Below are 19542 nucleotides of genomic sequence, written 5' to 3'. Positions count from 1 at the left end.
CGCGTTCTCACAGGACGTGTTCATCATTTATCATGATTTTAGTGTGAACCACATCTATTAATATTGAATGTCTGTGCTTTCAGTTGATCATTCTGTTATTGTTTCTCTCAATCCAATGGAACAAAATGTCACAGCTGCTATACAATGCCATATAATGTAAGTTCATGGTGAACACTGCTGTCACAAAAACCTCTAGACTCATCCATCTCATATTAAATCTGCACTTACACTCTATTGCCAAAAAATTTGCGTCATGGGGCGGGGTTTCTGCCAGCCGGCTCGTCTCATTGAGAAATGGCTGACATGGGCTGTGTTTACACGTCTGTTTTTGTTCAAATACTACTGTTAATGTGTGACAAAACGTAGTTTTAAGACTTTTTCAGTCGATAATGTAGTTGTTTAAAGCTCAAATCTGTGGTTTATTTATATAAAGAGAGCGCCTATTTGAACATTTTATCTGCCGTTTTCGGAGTTGTGAGCTCCAGTGGATCAGCGGCACTCAGCGCTCGTCAAAGCCGGCGAGGGCAACCTTTCCTCGGCCAGTCCTTCTGCCGCTGGCTCTGATGTCTCTGTGGCATCTCCAGCTATAATTCGTCTTGTAACGGCCGATCTTTGCTCTCATGGATCTATAATTTGTTCCCTGGCAAATCGTTTAGGCTGAGGGCAAAGTGAAGTTTCATTATTTTATTTTTTTTAGGCTATAACTGTACGTTACAGTTGTAACGTTAGCCTACTAGCACTGACTTTGAATGTTTGACTGAATTGTTTGCTTTATTTCATAGCTTATTATACCTTTTACTTTTACTTTTGTATTATTGATCATACATAAACTTGTATTTAACAAAAAGAGACTGTGTTGTGTTTCATGTCATTTAATGTTATCACAGTGATAATCATATTGTCTGAACCAGATATTAATATACAGATTTTCTCCTCATTGTTGTCACTACTAGAGCAAGCTCCTGATTGGTTAACGCCGTGCGAAATATCCGCCAAAGTTCAGATTTTTCAACTTGAGCGATTCGTGCAATTCACGCGTCCTTCGCGCCGCCTCATTCGCGTGAATCGCGCCGCAGAATGCCATTTCGCGTCTCTGCATTGACTTAACATGTAAATCACTCGCGCGAATCGCGTCCGGTGTGAACGCACCATCACATCACCAAGTGCAATGCAAAGCGTGGGATGCAGTGGGGTAAAGCGCACTGCCACTGGGGAGTGAGCAATCACGCTTCTCTGTCTGGCAATCCCATGGACGAGTCTGGGTTTGGTGGTTGCCAGGAGAACGGGACTTGCCTGACTGCATTGTGCCAAGTGTAAAGTTTGGTGGAGGGGGGATTATGGGGTGGGGTTTTTCAGGACCCCTTAGTTCCAGTGAAAGGAACTCTTAACGCTTCACCGAGACATTTTGGACAATTTTATGCTCCCCTTTTTGTGGGAACAGTTTGTGGACGGCCCCTTCCTGTCCCAGCATGACTGACCAGTGCACAAAGCGTCTCTGGTGTGGAGGAACTTGAGTCCTGACCTCAACCCGATAGAACACCTTTGGGATGAATTAGAGCGGAGACTGAGAGCCAGTAGCCTGGTCCTACCAGACTCTCATACATTTCATTTGTTCAGAGAGTCTGGCCACTCTCCATTGACAAGCATTAACTTCCTTGAAGGCGGGAACTCTGTTGAAGATTAAAACTATTGGATCTGCCCAGAGCCACTCAGGATCTGCCAAAACCAATCGCTAACGTTTGGTCGTGACATATGTCAAGTATAAGTCTCTGCAGGTTAGTAATAGGAGTTACCAGATCAGTGGGCGTGGCCTAGCCTGGCGTGGCCATACTCAATTCTAGTCAGAATTTGAGTCTGGTACCGCTCCATTGAGCTTTGATTATGGGGCGTGTTTCAACCGAGCCAGGAAAGACCTCAATTGGATAGACCTACAACCAATCAGAGCAACGGAGCGACTCGTAACGTTAGTTGTCAAATGTCAACAGAACTCAACTGCACTGTGTTGCCAAGTCCGTGTTTTTCTCCATGTCCGCGGGTTGAAGCGACCCAAATTATGTGATTATATAAACCCAGGAATGCGAATTTTAGCAGGCAACCTTGCCAAAATAACATATTTTGCCAACCAAACGCCATTTTTTTCCGGAGAACCCCCCGGAAAGTTATTGTTTTGGGCTATAGTTTTGAGTAGCAATTGTGCGCGACATTGCAAAAACACTTGGAAACCCTGTCTGCACGCACGCTGGATTAAGTAACGTTACAAGAAAAAGATGAGTGTAAACGATCTTTGCCAGTAATAAAATAATTTAAGGATACACTGAGTACTTACCAACACGATCATCGTTTCTGAGAGAAATAGTAAAGGTGAATGCATATACGAACAAGTTCTCCAGTTTAGGATAAGAGCAAATTCAACCCAAGAGCCTTCGATGACGTGGATGATTACGTTACTGTTGATCATCTGTCCATCATCGTCTAAAGCCCGCCCTGACAATTTCAAGAAATTGCCGAATTGCCCGAGCAAAAAAAATTGTGGGCGGGGCTAAATTCGGCTGGCATCCAGGCTAGGCGTGGCCATAAACAGAGGGCCGTTTTCCACTGTGTTACCTGATTTGGCCACATCACAGTGTGGGTAGGGTTTAGGGGTGGGGTCAGGTCGGGTGAAGGGGATCATTTTCATTGCGTGATTTATAAACACCCATACGTTTGGAAACGCCCACTCTTGTTCTGCAGAGACCTCAAACTAGCTCATAACATCAACGTCATCGTTCTCAGCCACTCCCTCTGTTCGCTGATTGGACCGGTTCAAATTGGACCGGAGAAAACCAGAGAATATACCGCAATCCCAGATGGAGCACTGAAGGAAAATTGAGCGGAAGTACATAAGAGGGCGGAGCCAGGCCTTCTCGTCCAACACCACAAATGCGCTTCTAGAAGAATCCCCATAAACACACTCCTAAACCTTGAGGAAAGCCTTCCCAGAAGAGCTGAAGCTGTTAGAGCTGTAAAGGGTGGGCGACTCCATATTAAGTGTTTTTTTTCTCCTTTGATCATGAGTCCCGGGACAGCCACTGTTGTTTTAGGGAATGTATTTATTCAAGGTATGTCTCACACTTGTGCGCACTATATAACATCGCCAATGTCTTGCATCCCGCTCTCTATCAGGCTCGCTCATTACGTTATATATTGATCTATTTTTTGTGTTTACTCGGATATCAGGTATGCAGTAATTGTCTCTCCATCTCTCTGTAAGTGTGTGTGTGTGTGTGTGTGTGTGTGTGTGTGTGTGTGTGTGTGTGTGTGTGTGTGTGTGTGTGTGTGTGTGTGTGTGTGTGTGTGTGTTCCCAGAATGATCTAATGTATTCAATAAACACCACTGTTCAAAAGTTTGAATAATGAAGAATTATTGATGTAATTCCAATGCAAATTCTATTTTCAACACAAGGTCAACCGGTTCAGATTCACACACACTAGATCAACTGTGTGTGTGTGTGTGTGTGTGTGTGTGTGTGTGTGTGTGTGTGTGTGTGTGTGTGTGTGTGTGTGTGTGTGTTTGCGCGCAAGATTCTAAGTGACGTGTCGGAATTCATGCATGCCTCCGTGCGCGCGCACCGCGTTATTTCCGCATGAATATGATGAAGACAAAAGCTGTCCGAGTCAAGCTCTATTAACGACGTGATAAAGAAATACAGTCCAGAAACAGCCACGTTCATAAAAATGCATACGCTGATTAATTTCTCATTTGAGGTTGTTTTACAATCGCAATTATAATGTAAGGAAACATCTGCACGCGCGCGACTGAACGAATTTGGTCCTCACATCTATATACATCAGCTCGCCTTGCATCGGAATCTGAGTCTCATGCACGCGACCCAGCCCAATAACTTCACGCGCATCCTCCATAGGCATGCCGCGCGAGCTCCGCCTAATATCATTAAGCGTGTCAGTATCGCTGAGAGTTTTCATGCTCACCTGCTTCGCTTTGACTCCGTGTGCTCTCTCGTCTTCCACAGACCCGCGAAACTCGTCCAGCCCGCGCGTGCACGAGCAGCCGCTCCGGTCGCCTCTGACGTCAAACGCGCTGCTGGAGGAGCGTGAAAAAGAAGAGGTAAGAGAAATGCATCTGTGTCGGGCACGCGCCTCCGTGGCTGCTGTGCGCGAGCGGCGCTGTCCACATGACTCGTGGTGCTGAAGCTCTGCATTTCACAATACGATATTTCCAAATAAAGGTGAATACACACTCTTTGGGCTTTTACAGTAGATCGTATACGCGAATCTAGTGAGTGAGTTGTGCACCGATAGATGGCGCTAGATCGAGATATAGTGAAGGCTGAGAGTACTTGATCTTTTACTTTAGGTTTATTCTTGAGTTAGCTATTGTTGTTACCATCGTTGTGTTTTGCTGAATGTTGAAGTGTGTGTGTGACTCGAGCAAGATATTATTACACATATAGAGGGATTATATCAACACAATTAAAAGTTCCACAGGTGTTTATGGTGTAAGTGTTAGCAATAAAATTGTAAACGATCATAATATGACATAAAGGGACATATTACACAGGTTAATGCATCAGAACATTATATTTATATGAATGTGTAACACTCCTACCCAGATAGCACACGCACGTCGCGCAGACATGAGTGATGTCGTAATTTTCATCTGGAAGATGTTTATATTAGGGCGTTTGCTCATATGCTTTACGTCGCCGAGACGTCCCTGCCAGCTGTTAGAACGACGTCTAGGGTATGTATTTTAGACGTAAATAATTTAGAACGTCGGCAATCCGCTTTTTTAAAGATGTTCATCAGATGTTCATACAGCTGCAAGACATCTAATGTATGTAGCCCAGACATCGTTTTAAGATATGATTCCTCTCATTAACAAAATGAATTACCAGAAAATGCAGCCACTCTTCACGCTGTACTGGAACAAATGCGACTTTACCACAGTAAACAAAACAATGTTTCCTAGCAATGACAAACCGCGCTAAAAAGCTAATGAGAAATGAAAACAAAACACTTATCTGCTGTCCTCCTCTGTTGCTTGACTGCTTCTTCTAACAAGAACTTGCAAACACAGTAAATTAAGTAATTTCACCTGGCTTTGGCCACGTATACTCTCCCTGCATGAGTAAAACTATATGTGCTGCTGATGATACTGCATGGAGACGATGTGTCCTGACGAGTTGTGAGGAAAGAGTATAAAAAAATATATTTGTAATTGTGTGGCATCTGTGATCGGTTATATAATCACTTTAAAATGACGTTATGTTGATTGGGTCAGATATGATAATAATCACCTTAGCTAGTGAACAAGTTGCTTCTTCTGGAATAAAACGCAATTTGGTGTAGTTTAAAAAAAAAACACATTTATTAATAGGCAAAAACAACATTGTAATTTATTATTAAAAAACCAAACAAAACAATACACTTTATATCTAGAACATACAACTTTACACATAAAATATAGTAAATAACATAAACAATTACACCCTCCCGGGGGCCAAGCGTAGGAAGTCTTTTATGTATTTTTCTGCCTCTGCTTCCGTCGGAGACAACAGGACGGGATTCCTCATGGCTGAAGCTGCATGTAAAAAAAAAAAAACGTAATTTTTTTCAACCAAATAACTCGGGGTGTGTCTCAATCAGCTCCCTGTTTCAGTAGTCAGGGCACTGATCAGGACATAAGTCAATGGCTGACTGAGACGCACCCTAGGTCAAAGAACTCAAACGCGCATCGAGTTGGCGTCAAGTTCTTCCTGCGTGAGTCTGCGTAAGACCATGTGCTGCTGATACTGCGTGGAGAAGACGAGTCCTGGCAAGTTGTGAGGAAAATATTTGCTTAAGGTATGTATAAATTAAATATATTTTAATACTAATTGTGTGGCGTCTGTGATCGGTTATAAAATTACGTTATGTTGATTGGGTCAGATGTTAGTTAGCTATATTGCGAGCAAGTTGTTTCGTGCACGTTTCTGTAGTTGGGCAACTTCTTTAACTGATCGTTTAAACCTAATTTCTTAACAGACTATTATATGTGCTAGATAAATGCACATATAATAAATGCTCGTAAATGCACATTGCTGTTTGGTGTTACCACATGTTTGATTATAGTTGACTCAATATATGAACGTTAGCCAAAGATTTAATGGCGGGAAATTACTTGACTAAAGCTGTATTTTCCCGCCATTAAATCAAATCTATTCTGTACAACATTTGAACTTGCCTATTAAGAGTGAGCCGATGTTCGACTTCTTAATGCCTCGCTTGTCTCCTCTCCCGCACCAGTTCAGTTGGCGGGCGACGTTGGTGGTGAAGACCTTGAAGCAGATTCTCCATACGGTCTTCTTCATTGTTGGCCCGCCACTGATGGATAATCTGTTCACCTTCAACAGGTACATTAAGTCATGTTTTAGCATAAAGATGGACCTCTTCTGTACTGTACTAAACACTAATACCTGTCAAAAGTTTGGAATAATTAATATTTTCGTAATGTTTTTGAAAGTCTAATCATGTTCACCAAGACTGAGTTGATTTGATCCATGTTGTAAAAACGTTATAGTATATTATTTATATGAACTGTTCTCTATTTTGAAAAGTACTTCCTGCTTTTTCAAAGCTTAATTTTCAGAAATGCATGATCTTTCAGAAATCATTCTAATATGCTGATTTGCTGATCAAGAAACTTTATGATTGATAATGAATAGAGCGTCAGGAGCGAGTGATTTCAATGTTAAGTCAATGGAAAATCGCGTTGACGCGCGTCTGGAGGTCCTGCGGCGCGATGGACGTGATTCCGCCTCATTAGTTTTTTTATTTTATTTTTATTTTTTTTATTTGTTCTGCACGGATATCACATGGATACAGTACACGGGGTGGAACGAAACCCAATTGGGTTTATACAGAGTTCCACTCCACTTACACGAAAAAACAAAAAAGACACGCAGACAAATAAGTTGAATAATACAAATAAAAAAGGGTGAAAAACACATTTTCAGAAGCCTGATTATCCTTTTAACTTAGAGTTACAGATGATAGAAGGTGATGGTAAAGGAGGATCAAAAGTGAAGAGCAGCATATGAAGAATACTGCAGGAAACTATAACAAAAGGCTGTCATAGTAAAATCAAAAGGTCTTTCAACTGTTTTTTAAATACGAATAAAGACGACATAGATCTTAAGGACAAACTTAATTTACTCCATAATTGAGGACCCCTAAAACTGAGGTCAGTTTTATGACCTGAAGTTCTAGAGAACGGTAAAACAAGATTTATTTCTCTATGCCTTGTTTGATGGATATGAGTATCTGAAATAAAACTAAAAAAGTGTTGTAATGTTGGTGGAAGGTCTTCTCTCTTGTAAATAAACTTATGAATAAATATGCATGATAAATAAATATTGACTTTCTCAATTGGAAGAATCTTAAATCTAAGTGTTGGCGCACATTTAAGTCGTTTTGCACGCGTGTTTTTGACGGGCTGTTTCCTCTTGGCTTAAAAATATTAACAAAACATAAAAATAATAAACTTTCAAGCATGTGAACTTAAAGTCGGATATGCCAATCCATTTATTAAGATAACAAAAAATAAAACAATAAACTTAACTCTCAGTCTCCATGATTAGCCCACACGCCGTCTCACGGTCAAAAACCATATACCTTGCTGTGCGCCACACCTGCAGTAATTAGCCCCCGTCTTAAGAAGACTTGTGGGAGATCACAGCGCCAACCCATGCCAATATACAGAATGGCTCCAACACTAAGAAATAGAGGTGCAGAAGGAGCATATTTAGAAGAGTAGGAAATCATACGCAAGAAATTCTTCTGAATTTTTGAAATTCTTGCGAGATACGTGGGAAAAGTAGCACCCCAGACAATGTTGCAATAATTCATAAAGGGGAATAAAAAGCTATAGTAAAGCGTTAAATGAGCAGATGAGTGAATTGAAGGTAAAACAGTTCTTAGAATATTTAACATTTTAGAGGATCTTGTACAAACTAGATCAACATGTTTGGACCAAGTTAAACCTTCATCAATTAGGACACCAAGAAATTTTGTTGAAGCCACTTGAATTATATTATTATATTATATTATATTATTATAATTATATTTGCGCGTCCAGTTCGCGCGAATGACATGAATTGAGCGTCTTGCGCGATACGCGTGTTAGGGTGCTGATCCACTTGTCCGTGCGACACTTCTGTCGCGCCGCACTCCACTTTATTCCTATGGGTGACGTCAAGCGACTTTAACGCGCACGCAAAGCATTCCGGGAAGGCGGCGCTGCATTTGAACAAATGCCGCGCGTCAAAAAAGCTGGCCGAAGCTCAACTTTATGCAAATGAATCCGTTGAACGCAACGCGACTATCCAATAGAAGTAGAGCACATGGAGACGGAGGGAAGTCTCTCGCCGGTCCTTTGTTTTTCATTCCCCGCTGGCTCAAACGCACACCCATAGCGGTAAACTTGAGCAACGCCCATCAACATACACATGAGGGGAAGCGTCACAACACCACGCTTCAGTCGTGCCGCAAAAGTGGATCTGTATCGTCAGCCTTGTTTATACTCGCCGCGGGCGCAAGAGCGCGAGGGTGCGCGCGGCAAAAATGACGTCTACGCGGAGGGGGTGGTGCTTTTGTGCATCCACGCGTTTGAAGCGAATTCCCGTCTGAAAATTTGAACATTGGCGTCAATTATTAGGCTTGTTTGAGATGAGCAAAATCTGCGCAGAACCGATCACCGGTGATCAGCGCGAGATGCATGCTGGTTAGAAAAGTGTCCGAGGGCGGTCCGCCTTGCTCTGATGTCATGCTGACGTATGTCAAAAGACTCTCGCGAGCGAAAGGCGGATGTGTCGGATTCTGCAGTCGAGCGCATTTGCTCTCCACCTACTGCGCGGAGCAAAAGCATTATGGGAAACGACTTGCTGACGACACAGCTTAATGCTTATTGGTTTAAACAACCGTGATGTATGTTTCTTTTTCAAAATGTTTGATTTTAAAACTCTGATATCATGTTTTTATGTGTGAATATTCCCAAACTCTCTAACAAAGGCGATCTCTCTGTGGGTATGTGATTGTTGTCATATTTATAAAAATATATATATATACAAACATGTATGTAGGCCTAATTAAAGTAAAAATGATTGATAAACACGTCTTTCGAATGGAAATAAATAACAAAAACTTTGGGTGTCTTGTTCATAATATTTATTTTCATATAAAAGTAACAGAACTTAAATTACATCCAGTTTATCAGCAACAAAGCGCACGAGTGTGAATCCCGCGATATCCGCCTTTGATCTCGCAGGTGTCTGATCCACTATGAGAAGAGAGAACTGTCCGGCTTGCCTGCACTTTTTTCACTCCTCCCCTCACTGCAGCCGCCTAGTCTTGGCTGAATTTCAGGCGAGGCGCATCTCAAACAAGCCTACTCACCGATCAGGAGCCTGCTCGCTGCTGTCACGTGGTGAAGTGACGTGATGAAAAACCCTGCATAATTTAAAAATACTACTGTTTTGTGTCACAAAATGTAGTTTTAAGACTTTTTCAGGTGAGAATTTAGTTGTTTAAAGCTTAAATCTGTGGTTTATTTATAAAGAGAGCGCCTATTTAAAAAATAGTTTGGCCTTTTTTAAGGAAATTTAAATATACATGAAGTAAAGATAATGTATGCGTTGCCTGGACCACATTTCTGTGGCTATTAATGCTTAATATATATTTTTAATGAAAATGAAAATAGGAAGAGTGGTGTTTTATGACATATTTCTCCTGGAGCGCCTTGAATGTGCGTCTATTTCGCTTCAAAAGCTCAATTTATATGCGCGTCCAATTCGCTGTAGGCGCGCGAATGGATTTAAAATGTTCAAGTGTCCAACTAGACGCGATTTTGATGCTCTATTTGCGTTTGGGGTGAACGCAGCATTATAGTTTCAGTTTTCAATTTTCTTCCGGGTCACCAGGGGGCGGTAGCCTAAGGGCGGAGCATAGACTGTAAATAAATATGGGCCTAGTGTCCGTGACGTCACTCATAGGATTCTGAAGAGCCGTTTTGAAGCGTAAAGTTGGGTCGAGCTGGCCGTCGCCATCTTGTCAGCGCGTCATCACGCATCACTCCCGGATAACCATAAATGGGCAAAGAGGCGGGACGTGGGCGGAGCTGAGGTGATGACTAACAGACAGCAGACAAACGGCAATCCACCTGTCACTCAAAGTTGCCACGCCCTTAATTTGGCGGAACTTTAAGGCGTTATATAATGTAAACAAATGAGTTATAAAATAATTCACCCCCCTCACAGTCGTCATGAAGGGCAAAATTAGCCGTATAGACCAAAACCAACAGTAAACATGTGTTCTTCTGCTGTAAAGTTGCACTGTAAAAAACACAACTTGAAAAAAGTTGAAATTACTGATTTTGTTGTGTTTTTGTTGTACGCTGTAAAAATCTTGTACAACAAAAAAAATTTTAGTACTTATTTCCCCGAGCTTTTTCTTGTTGACTCAACTTTTGTTAAATAACAGTTATACAAACTGAAAATAAGTCGTCTGTGACACACACACACACACACACACAAAAAAAGGTTTTCTGGAGAGGTGTAACTATTCTGTAACAAATCTTTTGTAGTTGAGCCAATTCAACATTTTGTGTCTATTGGAAACAGAAGTTAATAAGAATAAACAGGTTCAGATGTTGATTCTTTTATTGAAAAAGTTTGGTCGCCATTATGGAGATCAGTGTTCCATTGGCTCTTGGAGTTTGTGCTCTTTGTAACAGTGTTTACTGAAACATACTTTGTTGCAAAGAAAGCCATAACCAAAAATTATCAGGTGATCTAGATAAAAGCATTATAAAGGGGAATAGTTTACTACTTTCATTCCTAATCAAAAGTGATTATTTGTGAATAATATATTATATTTACCAACAAAACTTTTATGCAGCAGATCAGTCATTCTGAGTTTTGTTTTTTAAATACATTGTGGGAATATTTTTTTAGACACACAAACGCACAGAGTTCAAGAATCTGCATATGAATCTCAAAAATGGTGACATGTTTCATGCCGCAATGCATGCTGGGAGCCATGATTTTAATACTATATTGGCTACCAGCATGCATTGCGGCATAAAACATGTCACCATTTTTGAGATTCATATGCAGATTCTTGATGTCTGTGTGTGTCAAAATACTTTTTTCCCGCATAATGTATTTTAAATTCAGAATGTCTGATCTGCTGAAAAAAAGTTTTGCGGTTAAAATATAAATGAAAAAATGATGTTGGTCTGAAATAAGATTATTGATTTATTTGAGTTTATGAGGCTGAAAACTTGATCATCTTGGTTTATTTCTTAGCAACAAATGATGTGTTTTGCTAAACACAGTTACAAAGAGCACAAACTCACACAAAGAGTCAAACTGGCCAACTCAAGGAAACACTGATCTCCATAATGGCGACCAATACAAAAATCAACTTCTGAACCTGTTCATTCTTAATAAGAACTTCTGTTTCCAATGGACAACGTTTTTTGAATTGGCTCAACTACAAAAGATTTGTTACATAATAGTTACATCTCTCCAGAAAACAAATAATGTCAAGTTGACTCAACTAAACGTTTTTATGTGTGTGTGTCACAGACGACTTATTTTCAGTTTGAATAACTGTTATTTAACAAAAGTTGAGTCAACAAGAAAAAGCTAGAGGAAATTAGTACGAAGATTTTTTTTTATTGTACAACCTTAATTTTTTTTACAGTGAGCTCAATGAGATTCTGCTCCTTCTGGAGTCTGTCTCTAGTGGCCAGTCCATGAACTGCAGTTTATGTCACTTCCGTATTGGCTTCAGGAGAAACTGCAGGAGGAGCTGCTTGGGCGAGAGCTAAGGAGGTAGAGAGGAAGGCCATGTGGTAGCTCACCTGTGAGATGGCTGAGTTTGTTTTCAGGGGGGCTTGAGATAATGCTCAAAGGTTAGGCCTTCATGTGGTCATGAGTTGAGGAACAATGTGTTTGCAAAGCTCATTGTAGGCCATATATATCATCAACTGAATGTGTCTATGCGTTCACTTTACAGCAGCATCACCTCTTCTTCAGTGGGATTATCCTTATGGATTATATTTTTTCCTGGGTTTTTTAAAATATTTTTGTCTGAATGAGTTTTTCTACGACAAGATTGTGCGACTGGACTGAACTTTTTGAGTCTCAATGAGCATCGCTGGACTTCAGGTTCCTTATATTCATTACAGCCACATTATTCCTGTTTTTTATTACTATTTGGTGTTTTTGTGATTACATTTAATGGACTGAGTCAATACTGAAGGACTTTTTGGTATTGGGTTTTGGGGCAGTTATTGGTGTTGATTATTATTATTTCCTGGGGTGTTTCTTTGTCATTTCATTTTTTGTTCTATATTTTGAGGGTGTTGGCAATTATACTTGGATGTGGTTCCTCCCTTATTTGTTGTGTTTCATTTTGTCTTCAAGTTGTTAAAAATGTTCCAAGAGCACGACCGAAGGAAACACTGATCTCCATAATGGTGAGTTTGTTTTTGTTTCCCTTGACAAAATGGCGCTCAAACCAATCAATTATTCTCATCTTGGTTTTTCTGAGTAAAGAAGTAATAGTATGTGAATAGTACAGATTACTAGAGTTTTACAATTAAGTCAAGACACTAAGTCAAGTTAACTCAAACTTGTTAGTTAGAATCACTGTTGGGTTTTACAGTGCAGTTCGTTTTATAGCAATATCCTCACAGATTTTTTGTTTATTTGCATGACTGCCATCAAACCTGCTGTAAAGTATGTTTGTTTAGCTCCACCTCTAAAATAACATTAGTTTGCTCTTTTTGGAAAATGTATTTTCTTTGTTCAGTCATTTTATAAGGTGGCTTTTCAGTACTTATGAAATTTGAATCCAAGACTTTTGTTTAATTGCTAAAATATAGGTGTAACGTATCCAATCAAATTGAAGGAGGTGGGATTTATTGTCCACAGAAACTGAGGTGAGATAAACAGGAGAACCCGAGGAGTCAATACAGCAATATTTCCCGACTGTTTAAGATTAACAAAACTGTTAAACAATGCACATTAATTTCCAGGGATGAAACTACGGCTGACCTTTTCCAATTCCTCAGATTGTAGTGCCATTTATGTTATTACACACAATGCACAAATAAACATTAACACAGCAGTTCCCAGCATCAGAGTGAATGTGTGTATGTGTGTGTGTGTGTGTGTGTGTGTGTGTGTGTTTCCAGGCTTCAGTAATATCAGTCATTGGAAAGTGATTCATAAGGCTATAATATGCTAGTTAGTTCACATGCATTATTTTACACACACTCAAAAAAAATGATACGTTGGATTTACTTAATTTTTTTATGTCACCAGGTTCCTCGTAATTGGGTTATGTTGAATTTAATTAACATTGTTTATTTCAGTAAACTTAAGTTTCTTGCATAAGATTAATTCAATGCCATTTAGTTAAAAAGGTTAACATTCTTAATTTTGTCCAAACTATTCAATTTAATTATTGTAAAATGAATATAAAAACATAATAAATAATCCAGTTTAATTGATTATTTTTATTTAGTGAAAAACTATTTTTACAACATTTACAAAACCTCTTACAAGATCTTATTGGCTAGCCAGAAGATGGTTTTGTCACATCCATGGCACCCAAAGTAGTTGTTTGTTATTATTAAAACAGCTTTAATTGTTATTAGCAGGTCCTCAGCCCAAGCACATGCTCTACACTTCACTACAATAACCTCCAAAAACACTAACATAACAGAACATTAAGCATTAAAAAGTCTCTCCATTTTCTCATCTGGTTAAAAATGCATTAAATATCACTTTGTTTAAAACATTTACTCTCCGAATTCAGCCCCTTTGCAAAGCATGATGGGAAGTGAAAGTCTTGTTTGATTGGGTTACTTGATTGAAACATGTTATCACAAAATGAAAACCAAAGAGTAACAGTTTTAAGTCAGTTTAACATGAAGCAATTACATTTGAACCTGATATAATGGTGTTAAATCAAGAGGAATTGCTTAAATAAAGTGAACAGCATCATACAATCATTTTTTGAGTGCACTAGCAATCAACAGTTTGAAATAATTAAGACTTTTTTAGTGTTTTTGAAAGGAGAAGGCTGAATTTATTTGATTTAAAATACAGTAAAAACACAATATTAAGAAATATTAACCGCTTGCTATGGGCCACTTTGTGCCAGAAAGTCCAGGGCCACTGTTTGGCCCCACACTGTAAAAACATTTTAGCTTTTTCTTGTTGTCTCAACTTTTGTAAATAACAGTTATTAAAAACTGAAAATAAGTCGTCTGTGACACACACAAAAAAAAACAATGTTTAGTTGCGTCAACTTGACATTATTTGTTTTCTGGAGAGATGTAACTATTATGTAACAAATCTTTTTGTAGTTGAGCCAATTCAACATTTTGTGTCAGTTGGAAACAGAAGTTCTTATGAACAGGTTCAGAAGTTGATTTTTGTATTGTTCGCCATTATGGAGATCAGTGTTTCCTTGAGTTGGGCATTTTGACTCTTTGTGTGAGTTTGTGCTCTTTGTAACTGTGTTTAGCAAAACACATCATTTGTTGCTAAGAAAGAAACCAAGATGATCAAGTTTTCAGCCTCATAAACTCAAATAAATCAATAATCTTATTTCAGACCAACATCATTTTTTTATTTATATTTTACCAGCAAAATTTTTTTTTCAGCAGATCAGACATTCTGAATTTAAAATACATTATGGGGGAAAAAAGTATTTTGACACACACAGACATCAATAATCTGCATAAGAATCTCAACAATGGTGACATGTTTCATGCCGCAATGCATGCTGGGAGCCAATATAGTATTAAAATTATGGCTCCCAGCATGCATTGCAGCATGAAACATGTCACCATTGTTGAGATTCATATGCAGATTTTTGATGTTTGTGTGTCTAAAAACATATTACCACAGTGTATTTAAAAATCAAAGCTCAGAATGACTGATCTGCTGCATAAAAGTTTTGTTGGTAAATATAATATATTATTCACAAATAATCACTTTTGATTAGGAATGAAAGTAGTAAACTATTCCCCTTTACAATGCTTTTATCTAGATCACCTGATCATTTTTGGTTATGGCTTTCTTTGCAACAAAGTATGTGTTTCAGTAAACACTGTTACAAAGAGCACAAACTCACATAAAACGGCAAGAGCCAAGGGAACACTGATCTCCATAATGGCGACCAATAAAAAAAAATCAACACCTGAACCTGTTCATTCTTAATAACTTCTGTTTCCAACAGACACACAATGTTGAATTGGCTCAACTACAAAAGATTTGTTACAGAATAGTTACACCTCTCCAGAAAACAAATAATGTCAAGTTGACGGAACTAAACGTTTTTGTGTGTGTCACATATGACTTATTTTTAACAAGTTATTTACAAGACAAGTTGTTTACTCTTGTTGAGTCAACAAGAAAAAGCAAGAAGAAATTAGTACTAAGATTTTTTCTTGTTGTACGAGATTTTTACAGTGTGGATTTTTTTTCTGAACCAACAAAACAAAATCAGCCTCTTCAACTTTTGTCCAGTTGTGTTTTTTACAGTGCAGTCCGTCCCTGATTACAGTAATGACCAGCCTACTTTATTCATTTATTCATTCTTTTTATTTTTTCAATTGTATTTCTTGTATGAAATTTGAATCCAATGATTTGTTTAATTACTAAAATATAAAACACGTTATTTTCAATATATATATATATATATATAGTTTATATATATATATATATATATATATATATATATATATATATATATATATATATATATATATATATATATATATATATATATATATATATATATATATATATATATATATATAAACATATAAACAGTTTATGACTTACTTTATTTATTAATGTATTTAATGTCTGTATTAAATGAATTTATTTTTATTGCCTGAAATTTGAATCCTATATTAAATATTTCTTTCTTTCTTTCGTTATTGTCCATGTAAAAGTATTTATTCATTTATTTATTATTTATTTATTTATTTCCTGTATGAAATTTGAATCCAGTATTAAATATAGGAAAAGTTAAAAATAAAAGTTTAATTTGTAATATTTATTCATTCATTTGTTTTCATTTTATTTCCGGTACGAAATTTGAATCCAATAATTAGTTGAATTGCTAAAATATAGGAAAAGTACAAAATAAAACAACTTTTTCAATATGTTTTACAGTGAAATGGAACTTTAAATATTTAATTTTGTGATATTATTGTAGCTAATAATATTAATTATATTACTTTTGCGTGTGATGATTGATCTCTACAATATAAGAAAATAAAATATTTTTCATAATTTTTACAGTGTTATGACAACTTTATTACTCATCATGCTTTTTTTTTTGTTGTATTGCCAGTGTAACATTTGAGTCCCATATACAATATAGGAAAACAATTTATATTAGTGTAATGAAGAACTATTTTTTAAATTTTTTATTTAATTCTTAATGTTTATTTATGCGTAAAAATGGAATCCATTGCTTTGTTTAATTACTATTAAAATGTAGTGCAATATTTGCCTTAAAGATCTGTTTTTTACTTTTTTTAAATGGATTAAATCTATAAAATGTAATTTTGTTGGTATGAATTCATGTTGATTCAGCAATATTACATGTGTTTTCCACTTGATTAAAACCAGCATGTGTGTGTGTGTGTGTGTGTGTGTTTATCAGCATGAACACACACTCGCAGTAATGTCAATAATAAAGTTTTATTGAGACATTCATTGGCCTGAAGATTCACAAGGCATTGACAGCGAGAACCAAAGGCGAAGAACAACAACAGCCATCCCAGAAGAACCCGGAAGTCATTCTGCAGCTCAACCGCACGAGCTGGAGCCCCAGTTCCCCAGAACCGCTTATGAAAACCCAGAAGAGAGATTCCTCTGACTCTGATACAAAACTACAATCAATAACGTACAAATATAGAGAGCTCTTCATCTCGTGTGCTTTATAAAGTGATGTATCAAAACACAACAGGTGGACGTCACGTGTCGCATGCGCGTTCACATCAAGACATGCAGGTTACTTGATACACAACATCTGAGTGTCCAGCGTCGCTGCGCGCGTGCGTCAAGCGACTGACTGTCCTGCGGAACGCGTAAAAGAGTTCCAGCCGCGCATCACGCGTGGCGCTCGACGCGCTTCAGACGCGTCCTCCTCCTCCAGCTGAGCTGCTCTCGCGTTGAACGCGCAACGCCAGGCGTAAACTTCCCAGAACGGGCAGAACGGAGCCGAGTGAGCGGCACTGGAGGAGCTCACGCGCACTGGAGCTCGAACGCGCACGCGGCGAGGAGCTCCGTCTTCTGCTGCATCCTCTCGCGCTGCTTGTCGTGCACGCGGCCGTGTCGCTTTCTCTCGTCGCTGCGCGCGAAGCGGCGCCCGCACACGTCGCAGGAGAACGGCTTCTCTCCGGTGTGCGTGCGCATGTGAGTGGTGAGGTGGTCGCTGCGGCTGAAGCAGCGCAGGCACACGCGGCACTGGAAGGGCTTGTGCCCGGTGTGGATGCGCACGTGGCGGTTGAGCTCGTCGGAGCGCGAGAAGCGGCGCTCGCAGTTCTCCAGCGGGCAGGAGAAGGGCTTCTCGCGGGGCGCGCCCTTCCTGGCGCGCGGTTTGCTCCTTTGCGTGAGCGTGTTGGTGGAGAGCAGCGAGTCCAGCGCGTCGGCGAGCGCGGTCGTCGCGCAGCCGAACGCGGGGAACGCGATGCTCCTGTAGAGGCTTTCGTGCGACGCGGCCGCGGTCGCGGGGATCTGGAAGTTGGGCGCGAAGTTCAGCGCGCTCGCTTGCTCCAAGGGCTCTTGCTTGATCCACGTGTCCAAAACCGAGTCCGTCTCGGGACCGAGCGGAGAGAGCAGGTCAATGATGTCATCCAGGTCCGAGGGCTCGTGAGAAGTACAGAAGCCGTCGAAAAGACCGCCGAACTCGCTCTTGATCGACTGTTGCGCGCTCGCGTCCGCGAACTCATCCAGCGAGTCGTTGCAGAGCGATTCCGGCGATCCCAGCGAGCTCCCGGTGGATAGCAGCGACTCCTGGCGTGACAGCGCGCCCCCGCGGGAGAAGTGGTCGGGGGCCGCGGAGATGCCGACGATCTCCGAGAGGATGCTCAGAAGCGCGTCTGCGCTGCACGGCCCGGACTCGGTGTAGAAGCTGCCGGTGTAGGTCAGCGGAGACGGCGGGAAGCCGTCGCTTGAGCAGTCGGGGAACCCCGCGTCCAGCGGCTCCTCTTTGGGCTTCAGCAGACCGAACGCTGCGGGAGAGAGAGAGGAGAGGAGAGCGTTACATAATGTCGACTCACTGCATCAATTCGAGCTTTCTAAAGCGCGCTTGTCACATTCCAGAACGCGCGGCGCGTATGTTTTACGCATTGCATTTACAATATACACTCTTAAAAATAATGGAGTTTTTACTCATTCTAAAGAACCTTCCATGCATGATATCCAGTGTACTCACCAGCATCAGGTTGGCTCTGAGGGGGAGACTGTGCCTCCAGAGGAATCGCTTGAGCGCAAAGCAGATCCAGAGCGCTGAAGTCCACGGTGTTCAGCATAATGTCCATTTGAATAAGGAGCAAAATCCACAAGGAATGTCGTGGGAATTATTTCCTTCAAGGTAATGCTTTGGGATTCCCTTTTTTTGCCTTGTTCCAGTGAGAGCTCGTTTGGCTTCCTTCAGGTTCTGGTCTCCGTCGATTTGTTTTCCGGAATCCCTCGTCCTCCTTTTATACCGTTCTGCTCGGCCGAGGCTCCGCCCACCGCTCATCTACGTCGGCTGGAGGATTCCCCGCCGCGTACAGACTTTGGACTGCTCTTGCCCAAATATGGGCAGAGGATGTGACGGGGTTCCCCTCCGAAAATGGGCACAGGGGCGTGACGTAGCGGAGACTTTCCTGAAGACCATTGCGGAAAAATGAGGCGCGTTTGTGAATGACAGGCGGCCATTATGTTCGCAGTGGAACAGTGTCAAGCTGAAAGAGCCCCGGGTGACTTCAGACAGGCGATCTGATGGGGGTCACAAGCGAGATTAGAACAATGAATGTGCGTGAAAACGCAGAGCAATGTGGATATAACAGACAAACGAGTGATTTGCAACAGGAAAAATGTCAAATATCTAGAATGTTTTGGATCTAATCAATGTGTTGCAATGGGGTTGCTAATAAGTGCTGATGTGCTTTGTTCCCTTTTCCTAATGATGCAGGCTGATGTTTTGTAAAGGGAAACTGATTCCAGATCAGCCAGGTTGCATCAGTTCCGCGGCTGATGCATCAGATCAGCACCGCGGACAGCGACAGTTTCGCGGCTGATGCATCAGTTCAGCACCGCGGACAGCGACACGCACACACATGCATACAGCTTTCCCGTGCATCTAAACGCCACGCTTAATCGAGCCAACAGTCAAGAGATGTGCTTTAATATGTGTGTGTGCACGCGTTACATAAACACTGCATGCATGCAAACCATCTGAGGCAAAAGCGTGCCCAAG

At 40.4% G+C, this 19542-nt stretch overlaps 1 protein-coding gene across 1 annotated transcript; it reads right to left on the bottom strand.

Moving 5' to 3' along the window:
• Positions 1–17321: 17321 nt before the first annotated feature.
• On the bottom strand, positions 17322–18610 carry egr4 (early growth response 4; the record flags this gene model as incomplete). Its single annotated transcript, XM_079802070.1, has 2 exons — positions 17322–18310; positions 18514–18610. 2 exons carry the CDS (start codon positions 18608–18610, stop codon positions 17322–17324), a joined length of 1086 nt encoding a protein of 361 aa, XP_079658196.1.
• Between the last annotated feature and the right edge of the window lie 932 nt (positions 18611–19542).

The sequence above is a fragment of the Gobio gobio genome (genome assembly GCF_949357685.1).
Source record: "Gobio gobio genome assembly, chromosome: 21".
In the NCBI taxonomy this organism is placed as follows: domain Eukaryota; kingdom Metazoa; phylum Chordata; class Actinopteri; order Cypriniformes; family Gobionidae; genus Gobio; species Gobio gobio.
This window is presented reverse-complemented; position numbering and strand designations above follow the sequence as displayed.